Source organism: Oenanthe melanoleuca, chromosome 14 (assembly GCF_029582105.1).
Source record: "Oenanthe melanoleuca isolate GR-GAL-2019-014 chromosome 14, OMel1.0, whole genome shotgun sequence".
NCBI lineage: Eukaryota > Metazoa > Chordata > Aves > Passeriformes > Muscicapidae > Oenanthe > Oenanthe melanoleuca.
The window spans coordinates 8,276,340-8,304,261 of NC_079348.1; the positions used below are offsets into that span (position 1 = coordinate 8,276,340).

The 27,922-nt window shown below is 52.4% G+C and overlaps 1 protein-coding gene across 3 annotated transcripts; it reads left to right on the forward strand.

Annotated features, from left to right (window-relative positions):
* On the forward strand, window positions 1-27,798 carry TRAF7 (TNF receptor associated factor 7). Of its 3 annotated transcripts, none has more exons than XM_056503258.1 (21): window positions 1-154; window positions 8,916-9,034; window positions 9,224-9,281; window positions 10,310-10,401; window positions 14,463-14,579; window positions 15,796-15,888; window positions 17,535-17,568; window positions 18,849-19,032; window positions 19,722-19,856; window positions 20,889-21,106; window positions 21,286-21,359; window positions 21,831-21,879; window positions 22,007-22,134; window positions 23,207-23,289; window positions 23,385-23,424; window positions 23,663-23,779; window positions 24,818-24,940; window positions 25,664-25,783; window positions 26,226-26,357; window positions 26,462-26,581; window positions 27,099-27,798. In XM_056503258.1, exons 2-21 carry the CDS (start codon window positions 8,954-8,956, stop codon window positions 27,111-27,113), a joined length of 2,013 nt encoding a protein of 670 aa, XP_056359233.1. In that variant the 5' UTR covers window positions 1-154; window positions 8,916-8,953; the 3' UTR covers window positions 27,114-27,798. The 3 variants fall into 3 exon arrangements, with proteins under 3 accessions (XP_056359233.1, XP_056359234.1, XP_056359235.1); XM_056503259.1 differs by lacking the exon at window positions 1-154 and adding an exon at window positions 2,544-2,781; XM_056503260.1 differs by lacking the exons at window positions 1-154; window positions 8,916-9,034; window positions 9,224-9,281; window positions 10,310-10,401 and adding an exon at window positions 14,118-14,212.
* Window positions 27,799-27,922: the final 124 nt, after the last annotated feature.

The window sequence follows — 27,922 nt, forward strand, 5'->3', positions numbered from 1 at the left end:
GCTCGGCGGCGCGGGCAGGAAGCGCCGCACGGGACTACAAGTCCCGAGGAGTGCTGGGCGCGGCTCTTCCGGGCCGGGCGGCAGAGGGAAGCAGGCCCGGCCGCGATGTGCCGGGACCGGGCACCGGCGCTGCGGCCGCCGCCGCTGCTGGGAGGTACGGGCGGGCCGGGGGGAGCCGGGCGGGCCGCGCCGGGCGGCTCCGTGACGGGACGGGCCGGGCCGGGCCGGGGGCGCTGGGGGGCCGGGGAGGTGCCGGCGGAGGCTCCCGGGGCTGCCCCGTGCCCGCCGCCCGCTGTGCCCGGGATGCCAGCGGCTCTGTTGGGGCGCTCCGAGCAGCTCGAGCATCATCTGCGCTCTTCCGTCCCCGGTGAATCCCGCTCAGGTCTCGCTCACCGGCCCCGCTGCCCTCCCGGTGTGTTCGCCGGGTCTCATCGCAGACTCTGCTTAGCTTTGCCTTTTTCTGTTTAGTTTTGCCGTTTTCTGCTCCATTCCTTGTCCGACCGCAGCACGTGTTGCTGCTGGTTCTCTCCTTCCCTCCCAGTAACCTCATTGCCCTGGGCTTTGGGTTCACAATACACAAAATGTGGGATATCTGGGGGTAGGTCTGAGCTGCCCCAGAACATTTGCGGGTCTGGGTCAGGCAGCGGGCTGTGGGTTGTGACTGTGCCGTGCCCTCCTCATTTCAAACGCTCCCTTGGGCTCTGTCCCGGTGACAGACACTGTCAAACGCTTTGCTCCTGCCGGATTCTGGAGTTGCTGTGCTGGGAAGGGCAGCGGGCAGGATTTCCCTCAGCTTCCTTTTTGGGGTCAGAGACAGCGTCTGGGGCTGGTGAGTGTTACAAGAGCTGGGTTTGGCGTGTCCATAGCGCGCCAGGTCCAGGCTGTTGTCCCTGCCGGGGCATAGCTGTGGTAAGAACTGTGACCAAGCAGTTGTTTTTTCCACTTTGGCAACGTTGCTCTGTCTTTGTTTCAATCCCAGCACTCTAATTTTGCCTCCCTGTGTGTTTTCCCCCCAGCGATGTGTTTTCAGGCTGCACTGAGCAGTCGGGTTCCTCTTAAACAGCTGCTGCATTTTGGCCTCGAGTGTTTGTCTGCCAGTGGTTTCAGCTTCCAGCCACAGCGAGGATGGTGGGGCTTGCAGGAGAGGGTTTGTGGGTGAAGGATGGTTCCAGAAAGCCCTTGATGAGTGAAAGTAGTGTGAGATCACAGAATTCCAGAATTGTTTAGGTTGGAAAAGACCTTCAAGACCGTTGAGTCCACCCTGTGTCTGATCCCAGCCCAGAGCACTGAGTGCCACATCCGGGCATTCCTTGGACATCCCCAGGGATGGGGACTCCAAACCTCTCTGGGCAGCCTTTTCCAATTCCTGACAGCCCCTTCCATAAAGAAATTCCACCTGATGTCCAGCCTGCCCCTCCCCTGGCAAGGGAAATTCCTAAGATCATGTAGGAAACTGCAGGAGCAGGTACTGTCTGCAGTCTCCTGGATTCCCTCCAAGTCCTGGGGTCCCCTGTCTGGAGCAGGGAAGGGACAGGCTGAATCCAGCCAGAAAGCTCCAGTGCTGGGGTTTGGTTTGTGTGCAGGTGACACTGCCTGAGGAAACAGGGTCTTTACCCTGTGGAAGTGGGAAACCCAAACCTTGCAGCCTCAGTGGGGCCAGAGGGGTCACCTCAGGGGCTGAGCATTCCCCTGTTCCCAGGGACCTTCCAAGCCCTGCTGGCTCTGCCTGTAGGATTTCCTGGAGTGTGACTGTACCTTTCTCACGGGTTATCAGCCAAGCCCAGGTGTGACAGGAGAGGAGTGCATTGGACAGAAGATCCTTCCTCGGTTCCAGTACTCAGATTACGTTCATGTTCATGTTCAGTCTGTTGGAGCTCTTCCCTCCCGGGTTTTGGTCCCTTTGCTGTCACTTCCCTGCCTGTTCCTCTTTGTCTTGGGCGTGGTGGGGTACACACCAGCACTTCCCTGTGCCCCTGGGCTGGATCAGGGGGTGTAGGGACAGCTGGGACAAGGATCAGGGATTGTAGGGACAGCTGGGACAAGGAGGGAGGCAGCTGGTTGCTCACAGGGATACGTGACAACTTTCTTTGAGCTCAGGAGCCTAAAGCAGCAGCACCCCAAATTACCCATTCAGGCTGCTCCTGCTCTGCCTTGAACACAGCCTGAGCTTGGAGCTTCACCTTCCTGCTTTTAACAAGGTGTCCTGGGGGCTGGAGCCTCAGTGCCTGTGCCTGGGAGAGCTGTGGGACGGGATGTCCTGTCACCACCATCAGTGTCTGTGTTTCGGACGAGTCCTGCTCCCCAGCTCTGCCTTTGTGACTGTTCTTGGTTAACGGGATTTCCCTGGATTGCCTCTCCAGGCAAAGAGTGTGTTGCTGTTTGTTATTCAGAATTCTGAATAGTTTGGGAACTGTAAAAGAGGATGAGAAACTCAAACTCTCCTTAAAACAAACGAAGGACTTTTCTGTCTCTGGAGCTTTCTCTGATCAGGGGAAGTGAGCTAAGAGAGGCTTGTTTTTCCTGCACTAAACTGAACCCGGAGCAGCCGGGGCAAAGCTGGGAGGCAGCGTGGAGATTGGCTGAGCTGTGGGATTTTCCAGCTGGATTTACATATCGCCCACTGCTCCGCATGCCTTTGTGTTTACATCACTGGGGAGCGATCCACACACGCACACACGTAGCGGAAGAGGCACTTTGGCCGAGGAGAAGCCTGTGCACGGCTCAGGAGCTGGGCATGGTGGTGGCATCTTGCCGGGCTCTGCCGCTCCGCGATGGCCAGGGGTGAGTTTCCTCCAGGGAGAAGTGTTTGCTCCGGGTGTCAGGATGTCAGCAGCATTCCCGGGGAAGCTGCTCCCCCTCAGCAGCGAGGGAGGAATTGTTTTCATCCCTCAGTGCAGAGCAGGAGGTACCCGGAGTGCAGCGCCCGTTTGGAAGGGGGTACCCGTGGCGTGTCCAGCAGCTGGAGCTCTGTGCCGCTCATTTATGATCCTTCACAGTGACCTTTGCTAGGGCGTGGAATGCTCGATTGCAGCAACCCAGCCAGCGTGTCCTGGGGTTGTTCTGGTGTTTCTGAAGTGGGAAATCCTCTATTGCTTAGGCAGAGTTGTGAGCACAAAAGACAAGTTAGTGAGGAGGGGCAATGTCCCGCTGCCTCCCCTGGAGTTCTGAGTCACCCTGGGGAGAGTTTAATCCATGAGGTTTGGGAGTTCTGGGACACTGAGTGGTGCTTCTCTCTCAAAGCTGTCAGTGGATTTGCATGGTGGAAGTGTTCACATCTCCTGATTTCTTTGGGAATCAAGGATTTGGTGCTGTTATTCCCAGCATCACTAATTTGATTGATGAGTGTTGGTGTCTACAGGTGCCTCCTGCTTTTTCTCAGTGGCAAAGTCCAAGGAAACTGTAAAAAAAAAATGCAGGTGACTGGAATTTGCTGGATGTGTTTTTGGTTGATTGGTTTGTTTTTTTCTGAAGGAGATGATGCATTTCAGCTGGATCTTTCAAGCGTTCTAGTTGCATCCAGAGGGCAGAGAAGAGTGTTTGTCATGAGGTGTCAAAACTTTGGAGGATGTTGGGGGGAACTGGGGGTGGAAGTGATACTTTGTGCTTCTTGAGTCATGGCTATGGGCTCAGGTTTCCTATGACTGTAATCTGGAAGAGTCCCATGGTGTGGTGGGGTGGTTACAGCTTTCCTGAGGATGCAGTGCAGCCAACCATAAGGCAAAGCAGTTGGAAAAGGCCTCAGGAATGGGGAATAAAGGAGAGAGGAGCTTTGATTGTTTTGAGTCTAGCAGGACTCCAGGAGAGCAGAATCCAGGTGAGACAAAATTCCTCAGGTTTCCTTGGAAGAACAGAGGCCAAGTTTCTCCATCATCCAGTCTTTGCTGCTGTCCTGCCATGACTTCAGGGGTTTTCAGTTGAGTTGCAATCCCCTGTGTCCCTCAGATTTGCAGCACAGCTGACCCCATGGGCAGCCAGTTTGTTCTCTCTGCCAGACATGTCTGAGGAGCAGCAGTGAGTTGTGGTTGAGTGCTGGCTGTTCTCAGCTTCTGAAGTGTGATATCTTTCATCAGGATCTGCCATGCTCAGAGTTGGCCATTCCCTCCTGAGGAGCTGCAGCAGGACTGAGATTTTTGCCTTGGAGGGGGAGGATGTTGTTGGTTTTGGGGCTTGGCTGGGGTTTTATTCTTTCTCCTTCACCAAACCCACAATTTAACAATGTGATGGTTTCGGAAGGGGTCTGTTCTTTGAGGGAGGATGTGGAAGAGCACAAGCTGTGAGAGGCACAGCACACAACTTTTGAAGCACCTTTTGATTAAGATCCTTGTCTGGCAGAGCTGTGAATGTGCCTGCTGCTGCCCAGCAGTGACTGAGGGGGTGCTGAGCCCACACAGGACAATTTCAGTTGTAGGGTCAGAACTGGGCTGCATAACAAAAATAGTGTTGTAGGTGGATCCTCCCAGGTAACCTGAAATGGAAATAAAGCTTCAAATGTAGCTTTTGTGTCATGGAACAGCACCGAATATTGGCCTCTATTCTAACTTCTAATTTAATTTTATTTTTCTGGGAAAATTGAGGTGCTTCATTTCACCAGGGCAATCACTTTTGATTCAGCTGTGGGAACATTTGAAATTTACAGCTTCAGGTTTTAACATGAAATATTGCAAATATTCTTCTATCCCAAGGCTTCATTATCCTTTAGGAAAAACACCATATGAAATACTTTTCCTTTCTGAACTCCATGTGTTCAAAGGCATGGCAGTGTTCAAACAGCTGTTGAATGTGCTCTCTCAGTCCTGCAGTCAGTGCAGCGCTGGTAAAAGTAGCAGCAATTAAAAATATCCCTTTTATTTTATTGATGACAGCTCAGTACAATTATGGTCTCACTGTAAGACACTCAGAAAAGCTCATGTGACTTATAAGAAAAACTTATAAACAGTAAAAGGACTGTTCCACGGATTAATCAGGTGGAGGTGCCACATCCTGTCAGGAAGGCTGAACTTCTCTTCGTGTTTTATGTCCTTCCTGCACTGGCTGACATCTGAAGAGTGTAGGAAATGTCCTGCTGGGTCAGGTCTTTTAGATTTTAGCTTGTCTACAGCCTCTTTGTCTTCTTAGTTTTATGGAGTTTTTCATAAGTTCTTCACCACCAGCTGGTGTTGACTGCTGGGAAGAGCTTAGTGTCCCCTGCAGACATGGTGATTTCACTTCTGGTTTTTATTCACCATCTTCAGCCAGGAGCTGCAACAAGCTGACTCAGCAGTGGTGCTGGGGAACCCTGGCCTGGAGTTCCCTGGGCTGGGGAGTGACCAGTGGGGTCCAGTGTCCATGGGGAGGTGTCTGCCTCAGGGACCTGCAGTAGCTCTGCATTCTTGCAGCCTGTGCTGTACAGGTCAGACCAGATGCTGATAGTCCTCATCAGGGTGAGGTGCACCTGAGGTGCTGATGGTCACAGAGTAGTTAATTAATGTATTTAATTAGCCCACAAACACCCTGTGCCCTTGGCACCTTCATGCCTTGTCCTTATCCCCAGCTGTGGGTGCTTTTGTCAGAGAGCTTCCTTGGGGATGTGCCAATTCTCTGGAGGAAGTGTAACCCTGCTTGTTGTGAGTGCAGTGTTGTAAGAGGAACAGGAGCTCGTGTCTTACGCCATAAATACCCAAGCTGTGAGATAAGGAAGTTCAGTCAGCCAGAGGCTGCTCCAGGATAACCCTGCCTGCCTTTCCCTCTGTCCTGCTGTGGCACGATTTGCCAGCCCAGCAGTTTCCTTGGGGGTGAATTTCCTTGGAGAGGGCTTCAGTGGGCAGAGAGGGAGAATTAGCCAAGCCTGGCTGGTCCTGGTTCTCCCAGCTCTGAGGTGCAGTCACAGGGTGGTGTGTGGCTGATGCTGGATCTCCCCTCAGCACTGGGGAGAAGGAGCTCTGCTTCCCTCTGCAGCTACTGGTGGTTGAGTTTTTTCTTGCCTGGATTACTACAGTAGGATTTTAAGGCTTTTCTTCTCAGTGAGTCTGAAAAGCCTTGAGTTGATCCCTGTAATGTGCACATGCTGAAACCTATCCCTGCCCCCCCTCACATCTGGTTATAATCAGCTGTAGGATTTACTGAATATTGGGTCCCCACAGCTTCCTTTTTCCAGGGGAGGTTTCCCCCCTCTTTGTTTGCTTTGTCAAAAACTCTGATGTTGCACGTTAAAAAAATTTTAAAAATTGAGTCCAGGCAAGCAGAATCTGGATCACAGGCTGGGTTCCCAACACCAGCCAGCCAAGAGGGACACTCATCCTCCAGGCCTGGGAGCACAGGGCAGTGTAGCTGGCAGGGTTCAGATGCCAAGCAGAGGTGCAGAGATTTTTGCAAGTGCTGTAGAAGCTGATATTAATGTTGATACCATCATCTCTTTTCTGCCTCGTTTTAAATTCTTTCATATCATTTGGAAAAGGTTCTCAGATGGAAAGGAAAGTGTGAGGGGCTTGTCAGACAGTGCTCTGGAGAGACATCTGCTCTGCTGAGGTGCTCCTGTGTGTGGTGGGTGCAGAGGTTTGGGCTGAAATCAGATATTGCTGTGGTGTTGTGCAGCCTGGCTGATATTCTGCTCGACATTTTTTCCATTGCTCACATTCCTCTGGTCTCTGCTGGAGCAGACAGGAGCAGGCTCCCTGCTGCTGCTGCAGGTACCTTGCTCAGCCAAGCTGCAGGCACAGGTCATGTTTATAACCATTGAGTGGAAAATCCCTGTATTTCACATTCCCTTCCCCACTGTGGATTTGTTGGAGGTTCTCAGGCAGGGCTTGAGTGGCTGCAGTCACTGCTTGTGGCACATCTGATCCAGCCTTTAATGATATCACAGAACTCCTCACGCTGTTAGTTTATCCCCATTTTTGTTTTCCCTGTCTCTGAGTGTTTCCATTGCTTGAGTCTCCATCTGTTTCATCTGAAGGTGATACATACCCTGAAAATGAGAGGGAACAAAGCTCTTCCTGACTCTCCAGACAGCCTGTGATCCTCCATCAGGGTGGCTTTCCTCTCTTTCCATCTGAGAATGACTGTTTGCCCTAAACCCCAATAGGAATATTTGATATGCAAGATTCCCTTAACCTTAGCTGCCTTGGCTGATGAAGTGGGAGTATATCCCTGCTCCTGCCTTTGAGTAGTGCAGGATAAAGGGTGTCTGTGTAGGTGTTGTGTGGATTCATATCCCTGGAAATTTGAATATTTCTCTATTTCCATCCAATAATGGGAGGAGCAGAGTGCTGAATCCCTTTTCCAGGAGAGTGTGGTGAGCCCAGCTGTATTGCTAGATGTAGGGAACCTGTGGAGAGGGGAATTTTAGGGATACATGTGTTATTGGACATGAGATTATGCAGCCTTGAGATGGGAAATCCCAGGAAATGCAGCAGTTTGTGCCATCACTCATGGAAATACTTGCTTTGCTTAATTTATCAGCACTGCATCATCTGGAGACCCCAGCTGGAGACCTCTCATCTTCAGGCTTTGTAGTTGAAGAGGGGAATCTTCAGGGTTCTACAGAAGAGGGGAATTTCTTCTGGGAGGAGGCTGAGAGCTCCAGTGGCCCATCCAAGGCTGCCAGGGGGAGAGAGGCTGAGTCAGGGGCTCACATGTCCTGGGGCCAGTGGCCCAAACCCTTTGTCTGCCCTCTGCCACCTCCCACCCTCTCTCTGCCCTCAGGAACACAGACAGGAATAAAAGGATCTGATGGCCTAAGCCAAACTTCTGGCTTGCTGGAGCCCAGCTTTGAACTCTGCAGGTCTCCCTGATGCTGCAGCACAGCTCTGCTTCATTCCTGCTGCTTTTGAGACAACTCCAGACTCTGTGCTCAGCATCTCCTCAGGGATCTGGCATTTGCAAGCAGCCAGGACAGTGCTGTCACGTGTGTGGAAAACATTACCCAGATCCCTGCTTTTCAGATGGTTTTGGGTTTGGTTTCAGGGTTTCTGTTTGGTTGGTTTTTCTTCAGAATTCTGGTTTTTTTATAATTTTTGACCGTTCTCAGTGTTTAGACCTGAGCAACAATTCCCTGCTAAGGATTCTGCTGCTGCTGCTGGTGTTCCTGGCTGCCTGACAGGATGTGGATCTGTTGGATCCAGAGCTGCAGGGAGCACCAGAAGTGCTGTGTCAGGCCCTGAGCAGAGCCTTGGCTGAGGACAGCTTGGTGTCACCTTTGCAGTGTTTAAAATGTGTGTGCAGGATGTGCCCAGCCCTGTGTGCCAGGGCTCTCCAGGGAAGTGGGAATCCCTGCACAAATCCCAGGTCACAGCTGGGATCATGTCTCTCTCTGAGCCTCAGTGTCCCTTTCTGTAAAGTGGAGAAATCACAGTGGTGTTTTATAAAGAGCTTGGAGATTTAGGATTTGTCACTCCCAGATAAGAGAAAAATTGCTAGAAACTCGTGAGACATTTCACCTCCCCAGTGCCAGGCTGAGCTTTGTTCTCTCTGAGGGAAAATCCTTCCTGAGCCACAAGCACCTCTGTGTGATGGCAGAGAAGCTGCAGCTCCTTCCTGAGGGTGTCCTGGCTCTGAAGGAGACTGAGAGCATCTTGTCAGATTTGCTGGGACAGCAGCATAATTGTGCCCTGAAGCACTATCAGGTTTCAGCAGAGGTTAAAGAAAGCAAAGTCCATGTGTTTCTGCAGATTATTGTGGAATTCTTGACTTTGCAAACTTGAGCCTAATGAAACAGTGGAGAGAGAGAAATGAGGCTCTTATTAAAAGATAATAATATATTTTTAAAATGCTGAGCACTCACCCAGGAACAATTTGAAGGAATCTGACTTTGTCCTCACCTCTTGCTTCTGAAAATCCAGGTTTATGTGAGTTAGGGCTTTGTGCTGCAGGAGAGTGTTCTCTGAGCCCAGGAAAATACCCACAACAAGCCTAACCCCCTTTGTATTCTTCTTCCACAGAGCAAGCTTCCCATGACTAACAGATGCTGGCCTAGATTATGAGCTCAAACAAGAACGCTCGCTACAATCGTTTCTCCAGTGGCACAACAAACATCACTACTTCTGAAAACACCAACGGGGTAAGGCCACAGCAGGGGACAGGGCTGCTTCCTGTGTCTCATCCTTTCTTTTGAAATAGGGTATTATGCCACTTAAAATCTCACTATTCACAGATAAAAGCTGGGAATATGTATGCCATATTTATGCTCAGCTCAGGCAGAGTGTGAAGGCTTTAAATGCTCTGACATTCATTTTTTTCAATATTTCAGACAAGAATGGAAACAACTTTTGGACCAGCCTTCTCTGCTGTGACCACCATCACAAAGGGTGAGTATTTCATGTGTACTGTGTGTGATGCCAGAGTGGTTGGTGTTGTTTTACAGATCATAAAGCTGTTAGGAGAATCTCTCTGGTCATTAACCAGGTGTTGAGGAGCTGGGTTTGGTGTGCAGCCCAAGTGTCCTGGCACAATGGAAATGAGCAGGCACAGGAATTTTCTCTCCTCAGGCAGACTGAGCAGTACCACCTTGCTGAAAACAAAGTAGTACAGCAGAGTTTGATACTGAGCAAAGCACCAAATCTTATTGATCCCTGTGACAATCACCACCAATGCTGAAAATTCAATCTTCCTTCTGTGCCTGACTGTGAGTCACTCTGGAGCTTTGGTAAAACCCCGTGGCCATTTTTAGCTCAGACAGGAGGGGATGCAAATGTCCCTGCTCATTTACAATTCCTGTGCCTTGTTCCCCAAAGCTCAGCAAGTGAGGGGAGCCCTGGCATGTGGGGTGAATGTAGGAAGAGGCTGGTTTCATTTTGGAGTGCAAATAACCTTCCTTTAATAGACACAAAAAGACTTGATGCTGATTTTGATAAGGAAATTAACATCTGCCTGAGAAAAATGTTTGGATTACATTTGTCCTGGACTCTGGATGGTTTTGGACTCCTGAATATTTACATTCAGACTTTTATACATATAAGAGCTGGTTACATGATCTCTACACAAATATTTCATATTTAATTTAGCATGGCTCTCCTGTGCCTCAGGGACATCCAGACCTCCCTGTATCCAGGCAATTTTTATTGGTGACTGAGATATGTGGGAGTATAAAGTTTCCTTTTAATAGTATTTTTAACCTGTTGACCTGACAGGATATTACCTGTGCTCTTTTCTGAGCAAGCCCTCAGAGATCAGGATTGTTCTACCTGTGCTGATACACGCAGTCATGAGCCAGCATTGGAGAATCCCTAGTATTTTCCTTTTCTAAGGAACACTTAGAGCTACAGAGGCTGTCCCATATTTGAAGATGTTTCTGAGGAGCCTAAATGCTTGTTTTTGTTTTTAACTCCCTGTAAAGCTGACGGGACCAATACTTTCAAGCAGCACCGTCGGACCCCGTCCTCCTCCAGCACCCTCACCTACTCCCCACGGGATGAGGATGATGGCATGGTAGGTGTTGTCAGGACCCTCCTGACTGGCTTAGCTGATCAGAAGTGAAATGAGAAGTGTCTGGGCTGCTCTGCCTCCCTCATCATTGTCTGTGTTATGTGTGCCCAGAGGCAGGACCAGCCTCAGCATTCCTGGCTGCTCCTGATGTTGGTGCCGTGGGGAAGCAGCTCAATCTGACCTGTGGCTTTAGGCTGGAGATGCTCCTGCTGCTTTTCACACTCCTTGAAATGGTTATATGGGTCCAAAACCTGGGAACTACAAATCCCAGAGCCTCTTTGGGAGGGTGTACCTGGCTCCTGGGACAGCAGGGAGCTCAGGAGGAAGCAAGTCCTGCCAGGGATGTCTGGGCTGTGACTGAGGCCAGGCACTCTCCGTGTTGGATGGATCCCAGCTGGCTCTGCATAGAATCCATTCCTATTCCCACCTCCAGATGGGGCCTCTGACCACAGGGAGCGGGTTTGGAACCTGCAGAGTGGGATGTTGGACAACATGGGCTGTGCTGGGCTTCCCACACAAACCATTCCCATGTCTCCCAATATCTCGGTAGCAAAGCAGTTCCCAATTTTGTATCCAATTTTCTCACTCACTTCTGAGTGAGTTCTTTTTGGGAAATTTAGTGATTCAACAGGCTCCAGAGTTAGCTGCTTGGAGAGAAATTAGATTAGCTAAATCAATTAAATCAAGAACAGCAACAGCAAAGCAAACCTCGATGAAAGGATGGAGAGCTCCAAGGCTGGACCTTCTCTTGTCCCTGGTGCTCCAGCCACATCTCACAACCACAAACTCTGTTCAGATCTAAACATTCTAGTAGCAAACTTCAATTTAAGCACTTATATACTTAGTCAGGTTACAAGACCCAATTTCCAAGCCAGGCATAAATGGATCATTGCTGCTGGAGTTAAGAGACTGGGGTCAGCAATAGTGTGGAGCTGCAGCACTTCTTAAAACAAATTTGACACCAGATTGCAAAGATTTTTATTGTCAGCATCCTATAAAGTTCCTTCTGTTGCTCAGAGATCTTGCTGTGTTTTATGTGAGCCCGTGGGGGGTTTTGTTTATTGTTGGTCTTTTTTCTAACAAGTCCTTTGAAAATTTGCCTGGTGTCCTTGGCAAATGCTGCTCTCCAGCCCACCACTGACCCACGAGCTGGGCCAGTGTCCAGGCCACCCCTGGCTGTCAGCACAGACCCTGTGGGCTGAGTGCTGGACTCACAGGGCCCTTTTCACAAGCTGGGCAGTTCTCACAGGGCAGAGGGGAGGATTTTTCCAGAGGAGGGGATGCTGTGAATATTTCATTTAGCCAGGTCTGATAAAGAAACTCCCTGACTCCTTTGAAAACCCCACTTGGCATGAGCTGGGCTATGCAGCCAAGAATGGGGGAGATCTCTGCTGGGAGCCAGCTTCAATCCTCTTGGACAGCCTCAGCCCACTTTCCCTGGAGTGTTAAATATTCTTTAGCAAAAATAGTGAGAGGATTAATGAGTGGTTCAGGAAGCAGCGTGAGGTGCTGACAAACCAGAACCGCCTCGGTCCTGCTCTGCCTGCTGCTCCAGGCAGACTCACTAACCCTCTTAGGAAGCCTCATTTGCTTTGTCAAGAAATAATCTGGGATTTCCCTTCCTCATCACTGAGTTTTTCCTCCTCCAGAAGCTGCCAAGGGCTTCTCAGCCATCAGAGAGACAGTTGGAGACGAGTCAGATCCCTCCTGTGACCTCTACCACCCCTTTTTCTTTCCTTGTAAAGCTGCTGTTAATGAAACAAAATCAGAGCAGTGTGTTCTGTGTGCAGGGCAGGGATTACTGAGTGGCTGCTGTCATCCTTCCTGGACACAGTGCCATAGCTTCCCACCTTGCTGTGCTTGATGGAGCTGGAACCAGTGCTGTGCTGGAGCCTCCACCTGGAGGCTGCTCCTGTGGCTGAGGTGATGCAGCCAAAGATTGCAGCTGAATATTGGAACAATTGGATACTATGGATGGAGGCTGCCTGGCTGTCCTGTTGTTTACAGGGAGCTTCACCTCTGAGCCAGAGGCTGGAATGAATTGCCAGCAAAAAACTCTCCATCTTCCATCTGATGTTTGAGTGCTTCATCCTTGGGCTGTTTGAAGGTGTGCCTGATGTTTAGTGCAGAAATGAGGTCTCTTGAGTTTTATCCTTGTTTGCTTGGCCGAACCAAGTCTGCAGATACCCAGAGGGTCTGGAACTGCCAGCACACCCTCTGCCATTCTGTGTTGTCCCCACAGCCCAGGGGGACTGAGGGATCCTTCTCAGCACATCTCCTTCTCTGCTGTGCACTCAACACCAGCATTATCCAAACCAGGGCACAGGGAGCTGAGCCCACAGTCTTACACAAACCTTCTGTGTCTCACACCCTTGCCTCCTGGGAATGCTGCAGCTCCCCCCTCTCTGTTGGTGATCCTCACTGGACGTTGCTGGTGACAAACCTGCCTCCCTGCAGAGCCTGCCCTCACCCCCTCTCACTTCCAGAGTGGGAACTATGCACAGTCATTCTGGTTATTTTAATAATTTCTGCTACTAGTGGAGGAAAATAATAAAATTAATGGATACACATAAAATGGATTTATCTCATTATAGCCATTCTTCCTTAAGGTTTATGTATATAGTCAATAAATATGCTGTCTTTAAGAGAAAGACATTTATGCTTTGGCTTCTAAGCAGATGCAGCATTTCTGAGTTCCTTGGAGCCCAGGATCATAAAAATGAAGCAGCAGAGCAGTGTGAGGAGCCAGCAGGATCCTGGTCTGCTGCTCCTGCAGCCCAGCCAGGCTGCACTGGGACTGCAGCGTGCTTTGCCTCTGGGGAGGGCAGCAGCCTCTGCACCTCATCTTGCAGCTTTCATTGCTAAATTTCCTGCTGGCCCCACTGCCCTTCTGCATTGCCTTTGTCTGTGTTTGGGTCTGATGTTACCCCCCTTTCAGCCAGGGCAGACACACAGAATGCAGCTCCCAAGGCTCAGATGGAACACGAGGAAAAGCGTTTTTCCCACAAGGTGCAGGACAGGAGCTCAGCAGAGTCTGGTCTGTGCAGCTTTCCCTGTTCCCTGGGCAGTGCCAGGCCTGGCCCAAGGAGTCCCTTTTCCAGTGGGCAGCCAGCGTTCTCCAGAGTTCATACCAGCCAACACTCCTCAGTGCTAGAGTCTGACAGAGGCTACAGCCAAGCCTTGGAGAATGGAGCACGTGCAGATGCTCATCCATCATGCCGTGTCTGAAGCTTCTGGCTTCATTCTTCCATTTCTTTGTCAAAGCATCCGTTCTGCTCCTTGAAGACTTTTATTCCTCCTCTCTGCACTTTTTCCAGTCCACCAGCAGCATCTCTTCCAGAATAACCCCAAGTGGCTGCACTCCCAGTTGCACTGGATCCTCAAATCCAGTCTCGCCATGGTCTGCAGTGTCCAGTGGTGCTCTGACATCGAGTGGCACCTTGGCTACGTGCTGGTAGTTGATATTCCACCCTGGGAGACGTGCTGCTAGCTAATCCTCCAGCAGCAGCATTCCCTCAAAGCCAATCCCAAGGCTGCTGTAGGCAGAGGATCTCTCTGGATAGGTGCACGGGGTGTCTGCTCCACTCTCCCCTCCCGAGCAGGAAGCGGCAGAGCCGGGCTCACAGAGAATTCAATAGAAGGAAGTCTCCACACTTACGCAAAGAAATTTGGCAGAAGTTAGATAGTGAGTGCAACAACAAGTGCTGCAGCAGAGATTAGAGACATTGCAGGAGCTGGAGCAGTCTGGGGGAGATTTACAGAGCTTTCCATGAAGGATTAATTCTTCCAGGCCGTTGCTTTGCGGGTGTGCACGGTAAGTGTGCAGGGAATGCACCTTGGAGAAAGTGATGTGCTTGGAATTTGGAGTCAGCCTGGCTTAGGGAGTTAAACCCGAGTGATTCCTGTCTTGGGCACGGTACAGGGAAGGGCACACAGCAGCAGAGCCACTCAATGCAGCTGGGAGTGGAGCAGCTGAGCGTTATGGAGGGGGAAAACTGAACGTGAAGGCTTTTCCTGGAGTTTGGGAGTTGTTTGCACTGACCAGAGGTGCTCTCTGTCCGCAGCCTCCCATCAGCACCCCGCGCCGCTCCGACTCCGCTATCTCCGTCCGCTCCTTGCACTCCGAGTCCAACATGTCCCTGCGCTCCACGTTCTCACTCCATGAGGAAGAGGAGGAGCCGGTAGGTATTTGGGATTGTCTCAAGGAGCAGGATTAGGAAGCTCATTGTCAAAAGAGTAACTTAGTAAACTGTCGTGAGTACACAGAGCTCTCACGGGCAGATTTTGTGCGGTGCCTGGCTCAGACTCCTGCTTTTAATTTTGTTTACACTACTGACTTTGCTTCCTCATGTACCATTTCCCTGCCTGGAAAGAGAGGACAATGGGGAGGCTTTTCTGCTTCCCAGAAAAACTGTAAGTCTTTGCAAAGTCCTGTGTGATTCCCTGGCCCTGCAGCAGAGCAGGGCGGGTTGCAAGGCTCAGGCTGGTGGTCTGGCCCCAGGCAGCAAGAGAAATACAATTCCCCATGGATTGGGAGCCCCATCCCCATTCAGGGCTGCGTGGCACCCCACAGACTTGATTGTAAGCCCCGGGAGGGTGTAAGGAATTGTCTACATGCTGGGGAAGGATACTTTTAAACTGAGATTAGCTGTGACCCAGTAACCAACTCCAAACTGGATGAATGAAAGGTCAGGCAGCGTTCTGCCACTGATCTGGGATAAGAGTGTGTTTCATATTTGGGAACCCAGGGGGCTGTGTTTGCATTTCTGAGAGCAGCACAGGATGAAAAGACAGAGAGAACTGCAGAGATTGATTGGAAATGCTCTGAAATGTGAGCATGGAGAGCTGTGGTGCTCTGGGAGGACGTGCTTGGAGCCCTGTGCTGGCTGTCCTATTTGGTAAACCATACTGGAGAGATAGGCCCATTGCAGCAGAAATAGCTTTGTTTCTGCTTTTTAAGGAGTGAAGGAGCCCTTCTTTCAGAATGCTTCAAAAACACAAGAGAGCAGGCTGCTTTAAAATTGCTGTTAAGTTCAGGCTTAGTACAATTTTGACAACTCTATGCTCAGGCCAGCCAAAGTCCCAGCCAGTGCAGTTCTGGTGGCTTGAATCATTGGCAAAGAAGTTGGTCTGTGCAGTTTGCTGTCAGGTGCTGATCCTGCCAGATGCTGGTGGCCCCCAGTTTGTGATGAGCTGAGGGTCTCCAGCCATTGCCAAGTTCATTCTTCCCCTACTGGCACTCAGCAGATCCAGACAGAATTTACATTGAGATGATGAAACCCTCGTGTCCCAGGCTCCCTGAGGCTCACCATGGGGGATTGTGTTATTCCTCCTGCAGAGCTGCAGGCTCTTGGTTTGGACTAACCCAGGCTGTCTGTCCCTGTGTGTGCCCTGCAGGAGCCCCTGGTGTTTGCAGAGCAGCCGTCCGTGAAGCTGTGCTGCCAGCTGTGCTGCAGTGTGTTTAAGGATCCCGTCATCACAACCTGTGGGGTAAGACAGGGCTCCCCAAAATATCCTGGGTGAGCCAGAGCCAAGCCTGGACTGTCCCCTGTCTCTCCTGGAGACTGTCAAGCAAATTAAGGCTTGCTTAAAATGGGATGGCTTTTCCCAGGAGAGCTGAACTGTCAGCCCCCCTGTCCTGGCTATCTTCAGTCTCTTCTTGTGGCTTCCATGAGGTCCAAAACTCCTCTGGAAGGGCTCTGCAGGAGCTCCTGGGCACCCCAGGAATGGCTGTGCTTCAGTTGTGAAGGAAGTGTTGCTTATAAAACAAGAATGGCTTGAAGCTTCATTTACTTAATGTTTGCAAAGGGATTTGAGATCCTCGAATGAAAGGCACAGAATATTATGAATATTCTTCTGGATTCCATTTTACTGGGATTTAATAGAAGCTGTATATTATTCCTGCTTCTGTGCTACTTGTGAAAAAAGATGGCTTTGAGATGGCTCTAATGCTTCTGACGTGCTTCTGATCACCAGGATGGGGCTGTAGCAACAGCAGCAGAGCTCAGGATTGTTTATTGCACTGAGGGTGCTATTCCCCAAGTGCTGGAAGCTGGTGTAGTTTGGCTGCAGCATTCCAGTAAGCAGCTCTGCACAGAGACACTGAGATTTACTGGTTAATGTGGAAAAAACCCCAGTGCAGGAAGCAGCCTGGCTTCATCTGCAGTCCTGCTCTGGCAGCTCTGGAGGGAGCTCAGTGCAGCTGTGCCGGGCAGGAAAAGGCCATGGGAGCAGGGCAGCAGATAACAGCTCCAGAGGGGGACTCAGAGCCCTGCCAAGAGCTGGCTCTGTGGCCAGGGAATGTGGCTGAGGAGGCTCCAGGGAATGCACAGGGCAGGATCAGGACCAGTGAAATGCTGCAGCCTTTATGTTCATTAGTGTGTTAGATTGTGTTTGCTGCTTTGTCAAGTTAAACTGTCAGAACGGAGAGGGGAGCTATTTAAAGTGCTCAAATTTACAGAGCATTTAATGGGCTTACAAAGCAGCTGTTCCATCTGCCTGGAAGCAGGACAGAGCAGCTTCTGCTGCCTTAAGAGGGCTCCAGAGGGATGGATGGGATGGGGTGTCTGGGCAAGGACAGGGAGAGGCCAGGCTTCCCCTTCCCTCCAGGGCTTCCAGGGAAATGAGACATGGGCTACAGTGGAGGGTGAAGTAGAGAAACCCTGTGCTGATGTGGAGGGTGGGAAAGACGTGTTGAAGAGCAGGCTGGGTGGAGCTCTGAGCGCTGGTCTGGTGGAAGGTGTGCTGCCCATAACAAGGAATTGGAACTCGATGATCTCTAAGATCCAACCCAAACCATTCCAGGATTCAGTGATCCCATGAATATCAGAGTCTGGCAGAACACGGCCCTGGCTTTGGCTTGCACCATGATCGTGGTCTGATCCTGAGCAGAGAGAACATCAAAGCTCCAAACTGTGTTCAGTGCTCTCAGGAGCAGGACCTGTGCTTCACCCTCAGCTGCCTGAGCAAGCAGCTGGAGTTTGCCCTCTGGTGCTGAGCTAAAACAGGCAGAACAGCTGCTGAGGCTCCTGAGCCACAGGCTTTGGTATCTCCCACCTTTCCCATCAGTAGCCACAGGGGATAATTTGCCAGCTCTCGTTTTACGCTGACGCTGCTGTTCCTCTCTGTCTCCACAGCACACGTTTTGCAGGAGATGTGCCTTAACATCTGGTGAGTACAGAACTGCTCTTGTGTGCTGCAGCCAAAACAGTGCTATTTTCTGGTTTATTTGCTTTCACCTAAAGAGAAACCTGCAGAAAAATGTCCAAAGGGTTTAAAGCAAGCTGTCAGTCAGACGTGCCACTGCAGCAGTGAGGGGCTGGGGGCTGATGGTGCACTCTGGAGCATGGGCACTGCAGAGAAGGCTGGGCCCTCCTCCTGGGCACAGGATGTTCTCAGATCCTGGAAAATGCAATGGATAATCCTAGGATAATACATGTCTCGCCCAGAGTTGACCCACTGATTTCAAACTGAAAGCTTTCTGTGGCTGCCTGGATAAAGAGCCGGGGGCCACATTTGGCATCAACCCCTTCTCCCCCATCCCTCAGTGCCAGAGCTCTGACCCCTGACTGAACCCCCCTGAGCTGCTTTAGCTCAGCCAGCTCTTCCAGAACCCTGGGAGAGCCCAAGCCCCTGGCTGCTGGCCTGGGCTAACCAGCTCCCACTTGGGTTGGACTCTGGCTGCAAAAAAAGACTTTTTTTGGCACGGGCCTGTGCCCCTCTTGGCAAGCTGTTGTTCAGCACAGAGCCAAGCCATTGGCATTACCAGAACAGTGAGCCCTGAGGAGGCTCCCTGGGGAGTCCTGCAAAGCAGCAGCTCTTTCTGCCTTAAGATTTTTGTTTTCCATATGCAGGAGGTCCCTCTGCTTTGCATGTTAATCCTCTCACTGTGCTCTGCTATATCAGCCCCAACCCACAGATATGTAGCAAAAGGCTTTGCAATTGTATTCCCCATGCCTGGAGTGTTCCATGAACAGCTGGATGTGGCAGAGCTCAGTTGACAAGGTGGTGATCTGTCCAAGGCTTGGACTTGGTGATCTTGGAGATCTTTTCCAGCCTAAAGGATTCTGGGTTTCAGTGGTTGCAGGAGCTGAGCCCAGGCCTGGGTGAGGAGCAGGTTATGGCTGGGACATCTGGTGATTTGGGCTCACTGCCTGTGCACACTCACCCTTCAGCCAGCACAAGGCAGTCTGAATCAGTGTGGGCTTCTTTCATTGGCAGCTCCCTCAAATCATTAGGGATTGTCATAAACTGTAACTTTTCCAAGCCCCAAGACAAACCAAAGACTGTAAACCTTGGGTGAATATTCCTGGATCTTCCCACGGCCACTCACCTGGGAGTTCTGACTTGACCAGGGAAAGCAAAAAAACACCATTTCCACTCAGGGGCACTTGGAAATGCTCCTGTCCTGTGTCAGCCCTCACTGATGTGCCACCCTTCCCTGCCTGCAGAGAAGTGCCCCGTGGACAACGCCAAGCTGACGGTGGTGGTGAACAACATCGCGGTGGCCGAGCAGATCGGGGAGCTGTTCATCCACTGCAAGTACGGCTGCCGGCCCGCCGCCAGCAGCAAGCCCACCGCCTTCGAGGTGGACCCCCGGGGCTGCCCCTTCACCATCAAGCTGAGTGCCAGGAAGTGAGTGCTCCTGCCAGCCTGCAGCCTCTCCAGGGAAAGGGCAAAGGGCTGGGCCAGCCTGGCCTGCCCGAGCTGCCCTGCACAGCTGTGCCAGGGGCACGGGCAGGGTGGCTGCAGGGGACAGTTCGGATGGGCTGGTGTCGGGGGAAGGATGATGTTTGAGGGGTTTTTTTTTTTTTGTTATTTGGCTTTTTTTCTTGTGTGGTTTTTTTTTTTTAATGTTTTTTTTTTTTCTGCTTCCTGAATGCCAGCACTGGGACAGGGTGTGCATTGTACATCCCCCCTCATATCTGGGATGAAACTCCAGAGCCCTGGTCAAGTAGAGAACTTGGGGTTCTTTTTGTTAGAGGAATAACCTTAGTTATATCCTATGAATTTGAAATCTCTCTCCTTCCCCACCCTAAATGCATTCCCTCTTTTCCCTGTCCATTGCTTGTTGTTGAAGGCTGCCTGAAGGCTCAGCCATCAGCTGCAGAAGTAGATGTGCCCTGTGAAAATGTTGCCTATCATTACTCTCAATTTTCTGACCAAATGAGAATGTAAGGCTGGAATTGCAGTCTCAGAACAGGAGGCTTTGGATCATCTGACAGCCTCACAGGGCTGGTTTGCCCCTCTCCTGACAATCTGTGTTGTTCCCATTAATTTTGCTTGTTGCTGATTTTCCCTGCCTTTGCTTCTCCCCTGGACAGGGATCATGAGAGCAGCTGTGATTACAGGCCTGTGCGCTGCCCCAACAACCCCAGCTGCCCTCCCCTCCTCAAAATGAACCTGGAGGCTCACCTGAAGGAGTGTGAGCACATCAAGTGTCCCCACTCCAAATATGGGTAAGGAGCTGATGCTTTTGGCTGGGGAAGCTGCACTGAGCTCATTACTGAGCTGCTTTTTGGCTGCTGCAGCCTTGGGCTGGCCTCTGAGCAGCTCTCCCCAGTGCTGTGCACTGGCCTGAGGCTGAGCTGGGGGGTTCAGGGATTGCAGGAGGCAGCCCCATAGCCTCTAGGAGGGAACAGGCAGGTCACAGTGCCCAGGGGAGGAGGAGGGTGAGTGCACAGGCAGAACAGCTGGAGGAGAGTCAGAGCATGAAGAGAGGAGGATGAGGACAGGAGTAATTTGAGCACCATGGCAGTGTCTTGGCAGCCAGGCCTTGTCCCAGGGCAAGGGAAGTGCTGATCCAACTCAGAGGATTCCCTGTCACCCGAGCCCAGGGCAGCCCCTGCTTGGGTTTACTGTTGCAGGAAGAGAGTTCACAGAAAGTTCTTCCAGCTCTGGCACAGGGCAGTGGTGCAGTCCCCATCCCTGAGGGATTTAAATGCCATCTAGGTGTGGCTCTTGGGTTAGTGGTGGCCTTGGGGGAATTAATGGACTCAATGGTCTTAGAAGCCTATTCCACCCTCAACAATTCTGTGATTCCATGGTCCTAAGCCATGTCCTGGCAGAGGCAGAGCAAGGCAAGTCCTGGCAGAGCAGCCCTGACTCTGTGCCATGCTGCAGGCCCAAGTCAGCATCTGCTGAGGTCAGCTGCAGTTTTTTCCACTGGTTTTGATGGCTCCTGGTAAACACAACAAACTGATGCCACATTCTGTCTCCTGCCCAAGATCTGCTTTTCCTTGCAACTTCCCAGACAGAGAGTCCAGTTTGGGGCCAACGCCCTGGCTGGAAGAATAGGAGTTCCTGGGCTGTCTTGTCCTGCAGTTGCCTCTCCCAGCAGGATCACAGAATCATTAAAATTGGGAAGAACTTTCAAGATGATCAGTCCACCCTTTGAAGGACAGCTGGGGACCCACACAGGCCTTGGAGCTCCCCTGAGCAAGGAATCTCCACATGAGCCCTGCTCCAGCCAGCATCTGCCTTCCCTTCAGGTGCACGTTCATAGGGAACCAGGACACCTACGAGACCCACCTGGAGACGTGCAAGTTCGAGGGTCTGAAGGAGTTCCTGCAGCAGACGGACGATCGCTTCCACGAGATGCAGGTGGCCATGGCCCAGAAGGACCAGGAGATCGCCTTCCTGCGCTCCATGCTGGGCAAGCTCTCCGAGAAAATCGACCAGCTGGAGAAGAACCTGGAGCTGAAGTTTGGTGAGCGTGCACCAGATGAGCTCAGAGCTGTAGGGACAGGGCAGCTCTGTGGGTGCTGCATTTCAGGGTTGCTTGCCCTGCTGTGCTGCAATCAGCAGTGGCAGTGGGTGCCCTCTGCCTGTTCCCTGGGGTGCCATCAGTGGCTCTGCAGTGACTGTGGGCCTGTCCCTCTCTTGCAGATGTGCTGGATGAGAACCAGAGCAAGCTGAGCGAGGACCTGATGGAATTCCGCAGGGACGCCTCCATGCTGAACGTGAGGATGGGCCCTGGGCTGGAGTTGCCTGGCTCTGCTCCTAGCTGGGCTTCTGCACTGGGGAGAGCCTTCTGCTCCAAAGCCTAGGCCTTTTGTAGGGGCATTGTCCCCTCCTCCCTGCCTGCAGAAAGCAGGGAGATAAGCAGATCCAAGCAGTGTGGTGAATTGCAGAGTGAGGACAGCATATTCTGAGAGGTATTTCTGGGCCTCTCTGAATAGTTAAGAGTTTAGTGCAGGTCTGAGGTGCTGTCACAGCCCTGTGGTCTCTGGAGGGAGGTGACAGAGGGATGTGGCAGTCACAGAGTAGAGCAGAGACCTCTCGTCAGAGGATGAGTGGGCTGCTGAGGAAGGGCTCTGGGAATCAAGAAGGCAAGAGGGGTTGTAGCAGTGGAGGGGACAGCCCTAAAGCCATGTCCAGGGCAGGCTGGCCTGGATGGCTCCACAGCTCACACAGCTTGTTGTGTTTTTCAGGATGAGCTGTCCCACATCAATGCTCGGCTCAACATGGGCATCCTTGGATGTGAGTATGGTCCCCACTGCCTTGGGCTGGGTGTGGGGGATGCCCAGGGAGCCCTCCTGGCTGCTGTCACAGCTGTGCAGAGCAGCAGCACTGCTGTCCCTCCCTCACCTGCCTCTCCTGTTTGCAGCCTATGATCCTCAGCAGATCTTCAAGTGCAAGGGGACCTTTGTGGGCCACCAGGGCCCCGTGTGGTGTTTGTGTGTGTACTCCATAGGAGACCTGCTCTTCAGTGGCTCCTCAGACAAAACCATTAAGGTAAGAGCTTCCTTCTCCATGCACCTTCTGCATTTGTTCCCCACAAATGGAACAAAAGCTGAGTTCATTTTTAGGGTGGGGGGATGTCACTTCCTAAAGTTTCCTTCAAAGAATCAAATGATTTTTTGTGATTATAGTTGGACAAAATTCTCTGCAAGGAAACATTATGTGCTAGTGAAACTGAGAGACAAACAGAGATCTTTGCAAAGCCCTGATTAGAATCTCATTCCTGCAGCTGCTGGAATTTTGCTTTATGTGACATTTAGGGTATTTAGGACTATTTCAGCTTCTGATTTTATGTTCCTTTGTTATAAAAAGTCATCTTAGAACAAAACATTTGTCCCTGATCCAATGTGTCCTTTCCCTGTTTTATGGCATGTTTGTTTTTCTTTGTCCTGTTTTCAGTAACTCAAACTGACAGCACTGCCCCGGTGCAGCCTCCACAGCCCTTCCCAGTGTCACTGTGGTGGCTGCTGGTGGCTGCTGGCCAGGCTGGGGACCTCTATGAGCTGCCATGGCTAACCCTGCCAGGAGCACAGCTTTGGTTTAGTTTCCTTGGCTTTAGAGCCACATGGAAGGAAATGGATATTGCTGTATGTTAGGGAAGGAAAGCAGATTTCTCCCCTGTCCTGGCTGCTCTGGGCATTCCCATGTTTCTCTTGAGAGAGCAGTGTGTACTCAGGGGAAAAGCCTTTGCAGAAGTGGCAGAAGAAGCTGTGCTGTGCCACTGGAGCCCTGGGATGGGGTGGGAAGTGCCAAAGCAGGAGCCTGAGAGCTGCTCCTTTGTCTCAGTGTGTTGTGTTGGCCTGGGCTGAGGGAGGCAGAGCTGGAGCAGCTGATTCCTGCTGCTGGCCTGTGTCTCCTTAGCTTCAGCCTGACCCTTTGCAGTCCATTCCCTGTGCTAGCCAAGCCTCCAGGCTGGCAGGCAGTGCCCAGGTGACAGAGGCAGTGCCCAGGTGACAGAGGCAGTGCCCAGGTGACAGGCAGTGCCCAGGGGACAGCCAGCCTGTTTCCTCCTCTGGGTGCTGACATCCTGCCCAGGCTTCAGCCTCTGCCTTGTGTGTTCTGTTAGGTGTGGGATACCTGTACCACATACAAGTGCCAAAAGACCCTGGAGGGTCATGATGGAATTGTGCTGGCTCTCTGCATCCAGGGGTGAGTGAGGAGGGGCACCTGTCCCTGGGGACCCTGCATGTGGTGCTAGCCCTTGGTGACCCTGCTGTCATTGTTGTGTCCTGGTGTCATTGCAGGAACAAGCTGTACAGTGGCTCTGCTGACTGCACCATCATTGTGAGTACAGGGCACCCACAGCCTGCTCTGCAGCAGGGACTGTCCCTCCTCTGCCAGGGCTGGGGGGCTGATAACCCTCCTGTGCTGTATCCACTCCTGGGGGTTCCTGTGGGCTGGATTTCCCACTCCCAGCTCCTGCCTAGGAGCAGGAGGCTGCTGCTCTGAGCTGGGGCAGGGTGACCCCCCTGATCTTAGAGGGCTTTTCCCACCTAAACCATTCCATGATTCTTGTTTGCAGGTCTGGGATATTCAAAACCTGCAGAAGGTGAACACGATCCGAGCACACGACAATCCTGTTTGTACTTTGGTCTCCTCACACAACATGCTCTTCAGTGGCTCCCTCAAAGCCATCAAGGTGCAGCTCCAGGGCTCCTCTGGGGCTGCTTTGGGGATCAGGAGTACGAACTCTGAGGCAGAAGTGTCCAAAGAGGAAGGAAGTGGCATTTTCACCTATAGGTGACCTTGTTGCTAAGGTCTCCTGAGCCACAGAGCAGCCAGCACTGCAGAGGTTTAGCCCATGCTCTGTGCTCAAGGGAGAGCTGTTCTCTGGCTGCAAAAACACTGTATTTCTTCCAACTCTGTAAACCTGAGGCTGCAACTGGGGTATCCTGGCAGTTCCTGAGCGTGTATGTCCTCAGGCTCCCAAGAGACCTGCCCAGACCATTGGGAATTGTGTCTGAGCTCCAGAACTGGCTGGAGATTCAGGCTGCCTGTTTTGAAACTGCCTCCAAAGGATCTTGAGTCTGCATTCCCTACCTAAAACATGCAGAAATCAGGAGCAGCTTTTCAGGCTGCCCTTTAAAGCCTTGGCTAGATTCCCATGGTTCTGCTTCCAGCTCCTGGTGAGACAGCTTATGGGCCCGTCCATCTGTAAGAGGACTGTGCTCTTTTCTTTCTCTGGGGCCTGGAGTGGTTCAGCTCTGGAGAGGGCTTAAGGCTGGAGCAGCCACATAGCACAAGGAGGATTTGGGGCCTTTTGGGTTTGTCATTCCCGGTCACTTCTGCCCGTGAGCCAAGCAGCCTCAGAGTGGGGGGAGTGAGATCTGCCAGTCCCTGTGTGCCAGGGGTGGGAGAGGAGCTTTGTGGGACTGCAGGGCAGTTCCTTGCTGCAGCTGTGGTTTAGGTTTGGCAGCCCTTGTCTCTGCTAGGGAAGGGTCTCTGCCAGCAATAATGCAGGCTCCAGGCTGGCTCCCTCAGGGAATGTGCTTCCTCAGCAGTTACTGGGTTTTATCAGCAAGTCAGTAGGATCAGGCAATTCCCATCAGACAGGAGAGGTGGCACAAGGATTCCCACAGGAGCTGTGAGGGTGGGCAGGGAGGGTGGGCATTGCTGCCCGTGTCTTGCCCAGCCCCACTGAGATTCCTCCCGGTGTGTGTGTCCCTGCTTTCCACAGGTGTGGGATATTGTGGGTACTGAGCTCAAGCTGAAGAAGGAGCTGACAGGTCTCAACCACTGGGTTCGAGCGCTGGTGGCTTCCCAGAACTATCTCTACAGTGGATCTTACCAGACCATCAAGGTGGGAGCCTGGCACTGCTGACACCCTGAGCCACCTCTCCCTGTTCCTCTCTGTGCTCTGCACTGGGGCAGCAGCACCAGAGGCAGCTGCTGGGATGTGAGAGCACTGCTGACACGTGGGATTTTCCTGTGCTGATTCCATCTCTGCAGGCTGGGCCTCGGGAGCTGCTGGGGAGGCTCACTGGGATAAACTCACTGGGATAAACTGGGGCCTCAGCCATGGCGCCTCGTGGCTGCTGCAGCCTTATCTGCACTGACACTCCTGCTGATAACGGGGGAAGGTCACTGTCTGGCTGCAGAGTTACCATAAATCCATATGAGGGTTCCCAGTGCCCTCCCTCCTCTGTGCTAGCTCAGATTTTGATGAATAGTTCACCTCTCAGCATCTGGGGGGACACAGGAAAATTGGAAGTTGCCCTTCTCAGTGTTAATGAATCTCTGTTAATTTGTCTGCCTTGGGTTTTAGTGCTATCAAGGACTAGGCTGTGTGTGCACATTTGTAGAGTATACAACATTTCCAGCCTGGATATTTAAAGTTGGGCAGCTAAATAAGAAAACAGGGATTTGCTCTTCAGTGCAGAGCATTCCCAGCTTGATAGGTTTGTCCTAAAGGTGTGATCTGGGCACAGGGGGAGCCAGGCTGACTCTGTGCGTGGCAGAATGGCTGCAAGGGATCTCCCCTCTGGAGAAGGGTCTCATCCTGCCTCTGCTCAATCTCTCTCAGATCTGGGACATCAGGAACCTGGAGTGTGTGCACGTGCTGCAGACGTCGGGAGGCAGCGTGTACTCCATCGCCGTCACCAACCACCACATCGTGTGCGGCACCTACGAGAACCTCATCCACGTATGGACCAGCTGGGATGGGCACAGGGCTGTGGGGATGGGCACAGGGCATGGGGATGGGCACAGGGGTGTGGGGATGGGCACAGGGCATGGGCACAGGGGTGTGGGGATGGGCACAGGGGCATGGGCACAGGGCTGTGGGGATGGGCACAGGGGCATGGGGATGGGCACAGGGTGTGGGGATGGGCACAGGGGTGTGGGGATGGGCACAGGGTGTGGGGATGGGCACAGGGCGTGGGGATGGGCACAGGGCATGGGGATGGGCACAGGGCGCGGGGATGGGCACAGGGCTGTCCCCATCCCTAGGGCACAGCACCTGGCTCTGCCCATCCCCTCGGGCACAGCACCCACCCTGGCGCCGTGCATGGAGGCAGCAGCACCTCTCAGAGGGGAGCTGGGTGGCCTCAGCCCAGTGCAGTGCCCAAGCCCAGCTCTCCCTGCAGGTCTGGGACATCGAGACCAAGGAGCAGGTCCGCACACTGACCGGGCACGTGGGGACAGTCTACGCCCTTGCCGTCATCTCCACGCCCGATCAAACCAAAGTGTTCAGCGCGTCCTACGACCGCTCGCTCAGGGTACGTGTGTCACCTGTGTGTCACCTGTGTGTCACCTGTGTGTCACATGCAGCATCCCTGGCCCTCTGGGCTGTGCTCAGCTCATGCTCCCCGTGTCCCCACAGGTGTGGAGCATGGACAACATGATCTGCACCCAGACCCTGCTGCGCCACCAGGGCAGTGTCACCGCCCTCGCCGTGTCCCGCGGCCGCCTCTTTTCTGGCGCTGTGGACAGCACTGTAAAGGTGGGTTTGCTCAGCCTTCTCCTGCATGGTTTGGGCTCTTCCAGTGCTGGAATTAAGGCATTAAATGAGTTAGGAGGCAGGTAAGGGTTGAGCTCTGCTCCCAGAGAGCAAGTGGCCAGACGAGGGCAAAACCTCAAGCTGAGCCAGGGCAGGTTCAGGTTGGACATCAGGAAGAATTTCTTCAAGGAAAGAGTTTCTAAGGAAGGGGCTGTCCAGGGAGGTGGTGGAGTCATCCCTGGAGGTGTCCAGAAGATGACTGAAGTGTCACTCAGTGCTCTGGGCTGGGTGACAAGATAGGGGGATCAGTCACAGGTTGGATTCGATGATCTTTGAGGTCATTTCCAAGTTTAATGATTCTGGGATTCTTTGAAACAAAGGGATGGTTCTCCACGGGTGGGAAGTTTCCCTCCTGACAGTTGTGGATGCTGGCAGCCCAGAGGGAAGCTCCTGGGGGCTGAGGAGAAGCCCACAGTGCTGCTCAGGAATCACTGCTTGCCATGCTGTTGTCTGTCCACAGGTCTGGACGTGCTAACGAGAGCGTCACACGAGTCCTGCACACTGAAAGACCAAAAACTCTCCCCTCCATCGGCCTGTGGGTGACCACACCACTGAAATGACTGCTGCAGCTCCTCCTGCACCGACCACTGCCTGCTGCTGCTGCCCCTGGGCCGGCTCTCCGGACAGCTCTGCCCCATGGACACTCCAGATCTGCCCCAGATGTTTGGAAAAGAGGAAGCTGTTCCAGTGCCCGTGCCTTCCTCTGCCTGAGTCCCCCCAGCTGGGGACACCCCCAGGCTGGGGCTGGGGTGACACTGGGCCTCGGGGCTCAGGGCCAGGCCAGTGCCAGGACTGGACAGAGCCTGTCCTGGTGGGGACAGCGGGAGGCTGGGCCCCTGTCCGTGGCAGGACTGAGCTTTAGGTCGTACCCTGGGTGGGCACCTGACCCCTTTCTGTCTCTAGTATTTAATTTTACTGCCAAGGCACCAGGCCAATCCATCTGGGAAGAGGTGTTTCCTTGAGTAGCCAGGTACGATTTTTATGCCACAGCTAGTTCTCAAATCAAGTTCCACAAGCCCATTGTTCACCACCCTGTAATAATGGTCTCCACATTAAAGACAAAAAGCCTCTGTTGCATTTTTACTCACATTTTCTACTGTTTTTAAGATTGTAATATAGATTTGATTATTTCTTCATTGACAATAAAAGCAGAAAGAGTTGTTCCTGCCTGGTGTGAGTTATTGCAGGGAGCCAGCAGCCAGCACTGGCCCCATGGGATGAAAACTGGGGTGTAGGGTCCAGGCATCTCACTGGGGACAGGTCCCAGCCAGGCCCCAGTACCCC